This window comes from Perca flavescens, chromosome 1 (assembly GCF_004354835.1).
Source record: "Perca flavescens isolate YP-PL-M2 chromosome 1, PFLA_1.0, whole genome shotgun sequence".
NCBI lineage: Eukaryota > Metazoa > Chordata > Actinopteri > Perciformes > Percidae > Perca > Perca flavescens.
In genome coordinates, this window is record NC_041331.1 from 28,549,112 (window position 1) to 28,561,755 (window position 12,644).

Here is a 12,644-nt window from a genome sequence, read left to right on the forward strand (position 1 = left end):
ACTTAACTTTGACATACACATGTCTTTGATTATCCATCAAAGGAAAAAACAACGTCGACAGTAAAAAAACAAAAAACATTAATTTTCTATTTTGACCTGAGAGGACAACAAGCGCATGGTCGGCGGGTGAAGACAACACGAGGGTTAAATTATGTAACTATTCAAACCAAACAGGAAAGAAACCTGTGTACTAATGGGAAACTACAGTATTTCCAGTCATGACTGACAGACAAACTACATCAATAAAGAGGGACATCAGCCACAGGTTGGAATTAACAAACATGGATGTGGCAGGATCTGCCTCTACAATATATACCAGTAGTTACTTATATCCCTTAACATACAGCATTTTCCCTTTTTGTTTTCCTTTAAGCTGCCTTAAGGTTATTAAAATCGTCTTATTTCACAGTATCATAAATATTCTATATCAGTTTGTTCCAATCCATTGAAGTTATTTGATGTTCAAATGTCTGCATTATTCCATCAAATAATTTTCTTGACCTTTGCTGAGTAAGTCTGCTAACATTTTGGTAATTCAGTGTTTCTGCAGAACTAGTGTTGGTCACAAGAGACGCTTAACTGAAACTAAAAAGACGAGAGGGCTGGGCGGAAAGAGAGATTGGGGGAAATGATGAGATCAAGGGGTTTGGCTTGCTGTTAATCATTGAGTTAGAGCGGAGGTTAATCTCTGCTCAGTGGGCTCAATCAGTGAGAACAAGACGAACGAGACTCAGGAGGGAAGAAACTGACTTTCTCTATCTTAGTATGTGCAGATATAATATAATTGGAGTGTGTGCAGTTGTATCGCGCAGTGACAGAGGAGCACAGACTCACTAACAAACCAGCTGGAAGAGTTTTCATGGTGGTGTGTGTTGCACATCAAGATGTTTGCTGTTCATCTTATTTCCTTCTTCTTCTCCAAACTCCAGGAGGACCCCACAAAGAAGGTAAGAACTACTCCACAACTTTAACTAAACTTGTGTTCCAGTAGCAGTAATTCTCAATATTAAAGAGACTACTTTCAAGATGTAATCTGCTACAGACAAGGTATTATGAAATTGACAAGATTGCTGCAATACATTCAAACTGAAATGTCCTTCAAAACAAACAAAATAATTTGCTTTTTTGATTTGATTTGATTTGATTTATTTAATTGTAAGAGAATGCCTTACATTTGATAAAAGGACATCAAATACAATCGAGGATAAAAACACTGTAAAGTCCAAGACTTATGTCCGTTGTGGTCCTCAACACACACGCTAAATTCTCATGCAAAAAAGTTTATATATGGCCTTACTTTATCTAACATTTCCTGTAAAACATTATATACGCAAACTACGGAAAGTTCAACAAAAAGATTAGACAAATGTGTACTTCTCACTTACTCTAATGTAGTGCTGCATCATTCAGTGTGGGACATTCTGGTAGGATTTATCATATGATAAAAAGTTGAAATTTTAAACTGATTTTATGTATCCAGCACTTGACCTGCTGAGGTTTTGCAGATGTGCCAACATCTATTTTTACTAAATCCAAACGATACGGCAGTAGCTTGTGCTGTAACAAGATGCTGTAATCATTAGTAACTGTGTCACCATTCATCTCTCCTGAGCAATGATTAACATCTTTGCCTGGCAGTGTCACTACTCCTCCCTTGGTGCAGATGGGATCAACACACACTGTCCCAGGGACAAAGTATTGACACTCCATTAGAAACACTGCACACATTCACACTCAAACACAAATACAGTACATGCCCATACATGACACCACAGTAATTGAGTATACAGGGTGGGACAGAGCGTGGGAAAGCTTGTTTTATATATATATATATATATATATATATATATATATATATATTTCTCATTTCTTAAGAATATTAGCCAATGTGTGGAAAATAAGTCCACAGTCTCCTCTGTTTCCTACAACATGTCCCACAATCAATCGACACTCCCTGGATCAAGTTACTGTTAACCACAAAATGACCTTTGAGCTTTTGATACAAGTATTACATCTGACTTTAGTATGCTGCAGCAACTGTTGTGACATTTTAAATGTTTGCCACATGTAAACCTCAAAGAAGATCAAAGATTACAGCATATTTGCTGATAAAAGACAAATCTTCACTATGATGTGGATATACTCCAATTTTGAGGGACGAATAAACAAGATTGAATTTCCACTGACCTTTGTTCTGCTGCTCGTTTTTCTTTATTACTTTGTTGGCAAGATAGAAAACAAAAGAGTAAATCAGTATGCCTCATTTCTCTTTACTTCTGTTTGCTGACCGTTTACTCTGTTTATCCTTTAACCTTCAGGTGGACAGGTTTCTGTACGCCATGCGTCTCCATGACGACCAGTTAAGTGACATCTCGGCTCGTTTCCAGGCTGAAATGAGGAAGGGGCTTTCAGCAGAAAGCAACGCTGCAGCATCAGTGAAGATGCTGCCAACACATGTCCGCTCCACTCCTGATGGATCAGGTAACTCACATTAATGGCTTTCACACTTTTTCAGGCTTTTGTGTTCAATGTCACTGAATATAAACTACATACAATACAATACAGTTAATATAATGTTGCCTCTTTTCTCCACTCATGCAGAGAAAGGACAGTTTCTGGCATTGGATCTTGGAGGCTCTAGGTTTAAGGTGCTCCAAGTTAAAGTGAGAGAGGGTATGGGGATTAGGAGGGGAGGAGTGGAGATGGTGGAGAAGACCTACCCCATACCTAAGGAGCTACTCATTGGGAAAGGAACAGAGGTACGGAGGAGAGGAAACATGGACAATTAAAAGCATAGAAACAAGGGATTGTAGAATTCTAGAGGGAACAGAAAAGACATATAGGATCTACATGAATGTGAAGAGTTTTGAACAAGGATGGGTTTGGAGGAGGGTGCATAAACAGACAGGGGGTTGGAAAGTTAACACATTATGAACCTTCTTCTACAATGTCTTCCTGTCTTCTCTCCCTCTCTGTCTGTAGCTATTTGACCACGTGTCAGAGTCTCTAAAGGACTTCCTGCATGAGAAGAACATCACTTTGGAGAAGAAACATCCTCTGGCCTTCACGTTCTCTTTCCCCTGTGAACAGTCCACCTTAAATCAGGTAACTATACATCCATCTGGTCATCTGGTTTTTATGACCTGCACCTGCAGTATATGTTACTCTGTATATATTCTTTCTTTCTCTGTAGGGATTATTGGTAAACTGGAGTAAAAACTACAGGGCTCGAGGCCTCCAGGGTAAAGATGTGGTCCAGGCCCTCAGAGAAGCAATAGACAGAACTGGGGTAGGACGCCTGTATTCATTACAGTATACATACTGTTACTTACCTGTTTTTGACCCACAAACCAGTTTTCATTTATCAGACAGGCCAGTAAAGGTACTGAGACATGACTTTTTCATGAGCAGCTCGTTCTATAGAACTACTGACTAACCCTTACCCACTTTTTTATAACTTAGAGCTCCCTACACTTCTTCTGAAACACTTCATTCAATATACAAACTGTACTGTAGTTGATGTTACATTAACCTTATAATCACTCACTCTGTAACTCACTCTGAAGGGTATGGATGTAGAGGTGTTAGCCATGGTTAACGACACTGTAGCAACCATGATGACCTGCGGTTTTGATGACCAGTACTGTGATGTAGGACTCATTATCGGTGAGTACATTCATCTTCATACAGTTCACTTAGCTGTTTGAGGCCCTCTAGCGGTTGATTGTATTAATGCATCTGTGTGAGGGAAGGATTGTTTTGTGTGAATGGTTTTGCGCCATGTGTTTGAACCATTTTTACCAGACTCTGAGTGAAAAGGGGTTAGATTATAGTCATTTTAAGGTTAGATAGGTTTAACATCTTGTGATCATTTGATCATCAAATTAATTTAACCAGAGTAGAGGTGTGCCATATCACATAATCCGTGATCATTTTAATATCATGATATTATGTGATAAAGTTCATACTGTGATAATGACAATATTCTGACTTGTTGACTTACTTGCCTGTTAATTTGGGAACTGTTTGGATGTGCACTTTGATGTATTTATATTTTATACAGAATTTGAATGTCACGCTAATTTATTAAAAAGTTTTGAAAAGTTTTTACTGGATATTTGAAGGCAAACTGTTAACGTCTATGAAGACATAAAACTATAACACTCATGTGGCCGGGTTGGCTCAGTGGGTAGAGCGTCGTACATGTACTGAGAGGTTTATGCCTTGACGCAGAGGTCTAGGGTTTGAATCCGACCTGTGATGATTTCCTGCATGTCTTCCCCCTCTCTCTCCCCTTTCTCACCTAGCTGTCCTGTCAAAAATTAAAGGCTGAAAAGCCCCAAAAAATAATCTTAAAAAAAACTATAACACTCATTTTGTTGCCATTATATGTTCTTGAAATAAAAATAAAATTATTGTTCAGTATTTTGTCATATCATCAAGGATATCATTATTGCAGAAATTCCCTGAAATATAATGATATTACTTTAGGGCCATATTGCCCACCCCTAAACCTTTGAACAGTATGATTATGGGTGTCCTGTATGCTTGTGTGTTTAGGCACTGGCACCAATGCATGCTATATGGAGGAGCTGCGTCACGTTGACCTGGTGGAGGGAGACGAGGGCAGGATGTGTGTGAACACTGAGTGGGGAGCCTTCGGAGACGACGGGGCTTTGAATGATTACATCACAGAGTTTGACAGGGATGTGGATGCAGCCTCCAACAACCCTGGAAAACAAATGTGAGGAGAGCGGCTTTGACTTTTCTCATGATATAACATGTTATGGCACAGCATGTATGACACAATATCAACCTTAAACCCCTCTGCTTCTTTTTTCCTCATGGCAGCCTAGAGAAGATGGTCAGTGGGATGTATCTGGGCGAGTTAGTGAGGCTGGTTGTATTAAAGATGGCTAAACTCGGACTGCTTTTTGATGGACATGTGTCTGATGCCCTGAGAACTAAAGGGAAGATAACCACGGCACATGTAGCAGCCATGGAGGAGTAAGTTATCTTTCTCTGTCTGTCTGTCTGTCTGTCTGTCTATCCATCCTTCCATCAGTCTTTCTCACACTCCCTCTGTGTAAACACAAGTTATATCATACGTGTTTGTCTATTTCAGATACAAAAATGGTCTGAAGAACACCAGAAACATTCTCATGGATCTTGATTTGACTCCGACATCCGATGACTGTGTTGCTGTTCAACATGTCAGCACCATAGTGTCCTTCAGGTCCTCAAATCTGGTGGCTGCAGGACTTGCTGCCATTTTGACTCGAATAAAGCAAAACCGGAATTTGAGGACAGTAAGGATCACTGTAGGTGTGGATGGAACTCTGTACAAGACGCATCCACAGTAGGTTATTATGGAAATATTCACCAAAAATCACAATCATATGCCAGTGGTTATCATTTGGATATACAGTATCTTGAATTATCATCCTGATTAGTCACATTCTAATAGGACACACCTTGAATTGTCATTGGTCACATTGTTATGACCTGTAAAAATACATTTGTAAGTATCTAAATTATAATATAATTATGGATTCTTATTTGTTAAATCAACCTAATACACTGTGCCAGACTTCTACATTGGGAAATTACAACAGTGAAGATGTTGCAGCAGCTACAGATTACCAATAGAGGTTAAACATTAGACTCCTTCCATTTCAGGTATCCTTCCCGTCTCCATAAAGTAGTGCGCCGGCTGCTTCCTGAGTGCCATGTCAGGTTTGCCCTCTCAGACAGCGGCAGCAGCAAAGGAGCTGCCCTGGTAACAGCAGTCGCCCAACGACTGGCATCACGAAGGCGGCAGGTTAGGATTGTGTGTGTGTGTATGTGTGTGTGTGTGCGTGTGTGCGTGCGTGCGTGCGTGCGTGCGTGTTTCTGTACTGTACTGTAATGCTGTCATATCTGGTATGACACAGCATCTCTTACGTGTATCGCAGGTGGATGAGACGCTGTCTCCATTCAGACTGAGCCAAGAGCAGCTCCAGTTGGTCAAGACCAGGATGAGGACGGGGCTGGAGGCAGGGCTCAAGAGTAAAGGCCCCTCTACTATCAAGATGCTGCCTTCTTTTGTGTACCGTACACCTGACGGCACAGGTCAGACAGTAAAATTAAAAACACACAATGTGTCTGTGAATAAATTAAATTGAATCGTATTAAAACAGATAATCCGTAAGCTCATCTTTTGTTTTGTTTTCCAGAACATGGAAAGTACCTCGCCTTGGATCTGGGAGGGACAAACTTCAGAGCTTTGCTGGTGAACTTTAAAAAAGGTCTGCAACAGAACACCCGGCTATACCACAAGATCTACACCATACCGCTGGAGATAATGCAGGGAAGTGGAGAAGAGGTACGACATTTTGTTGTAGTGTTCCTACTAAACAATCCAGACAGAAGGACTGACAGTGGTAGGCAGACAGATATTAAAGATGTGAAATTGGGGCTTGGTAAATTAAATATTCATAAAGAGTTAATGAGTATTTTCAGTAAATTACTGAACAAAGAAGCACAGTACATGCAATTTTGTCAAAAAAAGCCTGTCAGAAGTGGAAGGTCAAATTAATTTTCTTTAAAAGCATTAAAAAGCCAACTAGGCTGGATACTTTTCTTTCATTGAAAACCTTTCTTTGTCCGTCTCTAGTTGTTTGATCATATAGCGCAGTGTGTAAGTGACTTCCTGGACTACATGGGGATGAAGAACGCTCATCTTCCTGCAGGCTTCACCTTCTCTTTCCCCTGCGAGCAGACATCTATTGACACGGTAAGTGTGGACGTCAGAGTTCAGTTATATGAGTTTAGTTTGTTACAACCACAGACAACATTTTATCATAGGAATAGCAACCAATCAGTCAAGGATCAATTTAATAGCTTTTAAGAAAAACACACGGTAAAAATTCACAAGTTAACAGACACCAAAATGAGTAACATCCATTTTGTAACCTCTTTCAACCATTGTGTGTTCCTCAGGGCACATTGGTGAGCTGGACCAAAGGCTTCAAGGCCACAGACTGTGAAGGACATGATGTTGTGAGCATGCTGAGGGATGCCATCAAGAGACGCAACGTGAGTCAAAATACAACAGAATAGAGATGATGATCTGGGTTTTATCAGATGAGCTGAAAGAATAATGGGCCATTTTTCCTATATGTAATAATTTGTTTATGTACATGTAAGAGTCTGCAAGATACACAAAACTGTGTCACTACAAAGTAAATGTCACTATATTCTTGTATACTGTAGAGCAGTAGTTAAATATCAACTATGTATGTGTGTTTGTATGATTGTGTACACACATGTTTATGTCTGTATAGGAGTTTGACTTGGACATTGTAGCAGTAGTCAATGACACAGTGGGGACCATGATGAGCTGTGCCTATGAAGACCCTGAGTGTGAAATTGGACTGATTGCTGGTATGTGGCCTTCAGTGTTTTAATTTTTTTACAAACTGAGGACATTTGGTTATTAGTCAGTAACTTAGTGTGCTTTTCAAGCGTAGGTTTTTGAATTTGAATTAAGGCTGGAATTGTGTTTAGGGTTGTGGTCAGTCCTGTAGTTATCATGGTTATTGTTATAATTTGGGGTTAGAAAAAGCTCTCACCAATCAGGGTCCTCACAAGTACTGTAAAAGTAATGTGATGTTTGTGTTTGGTGCTAAGCACTCTGGGTTCTGTCTCTAAACACAAGCTTTAATTTGGTAAGCAATACATATTCTGAATGCTTGCTGTATTGTTATTGTAATGTTTTATATAACAGAGATGATGTGACTCTGTTTCACAGGAACTGGCACTAATGTTTGTTACATGGAGGAGCTGAAGAACATTGAAAAAGCTGAACAAAAGACAGAAAAAATGGAAAGAGAAGAGGGGACCCCTGAAGGAGGCGAGGAAAAGGTTGAACAAGTCTTATGCAGCACTCAGTGTTTAGTTTTTCAGTGACCTGTGTTGATGTTAAATTAATATTTGGATGATAACCCATATATTTAACCCCCTCATTTGTTTCTGCTCACAGCTGGATGATGGGACTAAAAGAGAGAAGAAGGTGGGGGATGCTGAGATACCAAAGATGTGTATAAACACAGAGTGGGGAGGTCTGGGTGATGATGGCTCTCTCAATGACATCATCACACCTTATGACATTGAGGTTGACCAAAGCTCACTGAACCCTGGAAAACAAAGGTTAGAAACACTCTGTGTGTGTGTGTGTGTGTGTGTGTGTGTGTGTGTGTGTGTGCGCGCGCGCATGTGCGTGTACGCGTCTGTATTGAATTTTGTTTGATCAGCATGCATGTGTGTGTATCCTCGTGTGTCTCTCAGGATTTCAGGACAGTACCTTATCTGTGTTTTTTTGCATATGTATGAGGAAATTCTCATACCTGTACATGTTTTTTTAAGTGTTAATCATGGTTTTGTGCTTGTGTGTTAAGGCCCCATATTACTTGCATACTTTTATGCACATGTACGTATGTGCCTCATGCTCCAGTAATTCTGTATGTTTTATATTGAGCTGTTCGGTAACTCGATCAGGTGGCCACTTTGGTCTTTGTGGATCTAACAAATAATATGTGTCTTTGTGAGTGTACAGGTTTGAAAAGCTGACCAGTGGGATGTATTTAGGAGAAGTTGTTCGTCAGGTATTGTTGGATTTAACCAGAGGAGGTTTGCTGTTCAGAGGACACGTCACTGAAGCTTTGAAAACACCTGGAATATTCCAAACCAAATACCTGTCACAAATAGAGAGGTAGAAGAAACTGTGTGTATGTTGTATATGTCTATTTGTGTTTGAGACATGTGCAAATGTATACATACATGAAGTCTCTTTCAGATAATTTCCTATTCCACAGAATAAAGGTTTTGTCCCCTATTTGTCCCCAATAATGCCTTTTAAATCTGTGAATGACACTTTCATTCTATCCCACACACCAGGGCAGAATTTAGGTGTGTAGGACTGTAACTGTGTGGCTGTATTTTACTGGAATGCGTGTAACTGTGTTGTCTCCGTCTAGTGACCGCCTGGCTCTACTGCAGGTCCGATCTATTCTCCAACAGCTGGGGCTCGACAGCACCTGTGATGACAGCATCATTGTCAAAGAGGTAAAAGACAGAAAAAAAATAAATAATGTCATGTTTGTAGTCGAACAGCTGTTTCAGTACAGTTTCAGACTTCTAACTAACTTTAAGGTCAGTGTGTTTTTTAAAGTAAAATGCAATTTTAAAGGCCAATTCCGGAAACACATATGTACCGAGTCGACCGTTCTCTGGGATATGTTTTGATGGCAGAGGTGTCAAAAGTATTCACATTCATTACTCAAGTAGAAGTATAGATACTAGGGTTTGAAAAGACTTTTGTAGAAGTTGAAGTATCAACTCAAACTTTTTACTTAAGTAAAAGTATAAAAGTACTGGTTTCAAAACTACTTAAAGTATAAAAGTAAAAGTAATGTAAGGCAGAGATCTTCAACCAGGGGTCCTCAAAGTCATTGCAGGGGGGCCTCCAAATTATTGTACATTTTTTTGTCTTTTTATTATCTTTGAGTCTTTTAAAATTAAAATGCCTTAACATAATTCCATCATATTATTAGCAAATATAAATTCCCACTGATGATAGGCTTACTGGCCTATAGGTAAGGGAGTCCCTAAGATATCAGCCCAAGATACAGTTAATCCTAGATTTACTGTGCCACATACAGTATGTAACATTAAAATATTATAAAATCATGCCAACAATTAATATTTTAATAGCTTATGAAAAAAGGGTATGTAAGAACGCTTTAGGTTGCCCTAACTGTTATTGTAGGCCCAGTTTAATATGCAACTTAATTTCATACAATATGTAGTAGGGGGTCCCTGCTACATCTCACTTTAAGTTAAGGGGTCCTTAACGTTGAAGACCCCTGATGTAAGGGGGAAACAATGCCATTAAGGACAACAGCTTAACCCCAAAACGTTAGGACAAAATCACATGACTATAATAATGTAATATTAAAATCATACCTGCAAACTCAGAAGGGCTGAAAAAGGTGACACATCTCTTATGTGTTTTTCAGACAACGGCAGCTACAGTCTGGTGTTACAATCCTCTCCAGTGAAATACAGACACACTTTTACACTGTTTAGCTGTCAGCATTTTAACCGTGTTTACTCCAGCTGCTAGCTAACCGTAGGCTAACGTTAGATGCTGCCAACTGTAGTGTTAACTAGCGTCCCGTGCGGCAATGTTTCAGTTCCCTCTAACGTCCGTTTTCGGAGCATCAGAGAGAAGCAGGCACCGAAATCAGCGTTGCTATTCGGTCCGGTAGATAACGGTCGTTAAAGCACCGGTGGCGTATTAGCACCGGGTCTGTGCAGGTTTGATGGATCGCGTACAAACCAATAGGGTGTCGGAATGACTATGTTTATACTTCTCATCCAACCACAATCACATTCACTCTCTCCGGATGGAGCGATTTGGATAGGGTTTTTTGTGTGTGTTTTTTTTTAACGATGACGAGCCGGAATGAAAAGAAGCCGAACTGAAATATGAGTAACGAGGCTATTTTTAAAATGTAAGAAGTAGAAAGTACAGATAATTTCGTGAAAATGTAAGGACTAGAAGTAAAAAGTATGCTGTAAAATAATTACTCCAGTAAAGTATAGATACCCAAAATTTCTACTTAAGTAAGGTAACGAAGTATTTGTACTTCGTTACTTGACACCTCTGTTTGATGGTAATCAAATGTGTCTCTAGCTTGAAACAAACTAGCGTGAACTTCTGATTAGCTTAACGCTAGGCTATTGGGGTACTGGTAGAGTAAAAATAAATCGCTATTTTATACCACTAACCAGGCTCAAACAACATAATTTACATGTCCCTACGTGTAAAACTTGTGTAAGTGTACAGACAGTTTATTAAAAAGACAGTTTATGAAGACATTACCTTCGGGTATACACGGCGTTTGTGGTTCGACTGGTCATGACTGTTTTCCCACGATGGCGCCTGCCTGTATACCCAAAGGTAATGTCTTGTTTTGAGCCTTGTTAGTGGTATAAAATAGCGATTTATTTTTACTCTACCAGTGCCCCAAAAGTCTAGCGTTAAGCTAATCAGCGGTTCGTGCTAGCTTGTTTCAAGCTACAGACACATTCAATTACCATCAAAACATATCCCAGAGAACGGTCGACTCGGTACATATGTGTTATTAACCCCTAGGTTCATTTTGCGCCGGAATTGTCCTTTAAGGACATAATCTTTGTTATACTGTAGCTGAGGACTGTGTAGGACAAACATAGATATTTTAACCAGTTGTCAATATTTTGACATTAATAATAATAATAAGAGGTCATCTGTACCCTTTGAAAGTGGTCATTTGGCACACCTAACGCAATGCAGCCATCATTCATGTTAAACTTTTGAACCTTGTTAACGACGATTCTAAAGTAAGCGTTTAAATGTAAAATATCATCATTCTGCAACCCTTTGGCCTATTTCTTGTCTCCGATTTCTGTAAAAAAAAAGGAGAGAGGTTAAGAGTTTAAATTTCGACACACTCCAAGAAAATCATGTTCTCTGTTGCAACCTCACTTTGGCATTCAGTAAGATTTCTTTCTACTAGTTGAGGAGTGATATTATATTGTCTGGCTCAGCTAACTGTGGCACAAACAGTCTGTTAAGTGTTGCAATAATGATAATGGTTTTCATTGTTATACAGGTATGTGGAGCAGTGTCACGTCGTGCAGCTGTGCTGTGTGGGGCAGGAATGGCGGCCGTGGTCGATAAGATCAGAGAGAACCGAGGCCTGGACCATCTAAACATCACTGTAGGGGTGGACGGTGCACTCTACAAACTACATCCACAGTGAGTTCTTCTTGTTTTAATTGTTGTAGTTGGGAAGTGCTACAGGCACAAAACTATTTTAAAAGGATTCAATTCAATTAAAAGTGTTTTCCTTGATACCCCTTTATCTTGCTTCTTCAAAAAACTTTCTAAAAACAAAATTGTTTTTTCTTCTTCTGCTGCTGTTTCTAGTTTTGCTGAAGTCCTTCAAGAGACTGCCAGAGTTTTGGCTCCTCAGTGTAACGTGACTTTCCTGCCATCCGAAGAAGGCAGCGGAAAGGGTGCTGCCCTCATCACAGCTGTGGCCAGACAAAAGCTCTAATGCCAAGTTCCATCAGCACCGCTGTTCTCGTTGCAATTGTCGCCTTTTGATAATTGTGTGTTTGTTACTGTTCTGTCTAGGAGTTTCTGTTGTGTATGTGATGTTTATGTTCTGCAGAGCAGGAACCTGCTGAAAATCAGTTTTATACTGAGTCAGGCCCGATTTTCCTGTTTAAAAAATACAAAATGAAAAAATGAAATGAATTGACTTCAGAAAAGGCAGTGTCGAAAGCAAAGCATCATACATGATGAAGATGTACAAATCGTTATTGAATACAAATACCTGGGAAATACGATTCACAGCTGAAATGTAATGAGAACACAGACTGTATAGTAGAATATACTGTATAGCAGAGAATTCATCTGCTAAGAAAGCTAAACTCTTTCGGTGTCTGCAAGGAAATTTTATGAAACTTTTATCAAGAGTCTTTTAACTTTTTCATTTGTGTGCTGGTTTAATGGTTTGTCTGTTAAGGACAAAAACTGTCTGTCTAACATT

General features: G+C 39.5%; 1 protein-coding gene across 3 annotated transcripts; it reads left to right on the top strand.

Moving 5' to 3' along the window:
• The first annotated feature begins 877 nt into the window (after nt 1-877).
• On the top strand, nt 878-12,218 carry hkdc1 (hexokinase domain containing 1). 3 transcript variants are annotated; one of them, XM_028580833.1, is made up of 21 exons: nt 878-947; nt 2,319-2,481; nt 2,602-2,759; nt 2,983-3,105; nt 3,194-3,289; nt 3,567-3,666; nt 4,561-4,744; nt 4,852-5,007; nt 5,126-5,359; nt 5,680-5,821; nt 5,955-6,111; nt 6,216-6,364; nt 6,656-6,775; nt 6,982-7,077; nt 7,326-7,425; nt 7,793-7,842; nt 8,051-8,190; nt 8,597-8,752; nt 9,018-9,105; nt 11,700-11,845; nt 12,017-12,218. In XM_028580833.1, the coding sequence occupies exons 1-21, from the start codon at nt 885-887 to the stop codon at nt 12,144-12,146; spliced, it is 2,751 nt and encodes a 916-aa protein (XP_028436634.1). In that variant the 5' UTR covers nt 878-884; the 3' UTR covers nt 12,147-12,218. The 3 variants fall into 3 exon arrangements, with proteins under 3 accessions (XP_028436634.1, XP_028436642.1, XP_028436651.1); XM_028580841.1 differs by having other exon boundaries at nt 8,054-8,190; XM_028580850.1 differs by lacking the exon at nt 3,194-3,289.
• Nucleotides 12,219-12,644: the final 426 nt, after the last annotated feature.

Coding starts and splice junctions, on each gene's coding strand:
- hkdc1 (XM_028580833.1), top strand. CDS start 885: ATGTTTGCTGTTCATCTTATTTCCTTCTTCTTCTCCAAACTCCAGGAG. Junction 3,106..3,193: donor AACAGTCCACCTTAAATCAG/GTAACTATACAT, acceptor CTTTCTCTGTAG/GGATTATTGGTAAACTGGAG. Junction 3,667..4,560: donor TGATGTAGGACTCATTATCG/GTGAGTACATTC, acceptor TTGTGTGTTTAG/GCACTGGCACCAATGCATGC.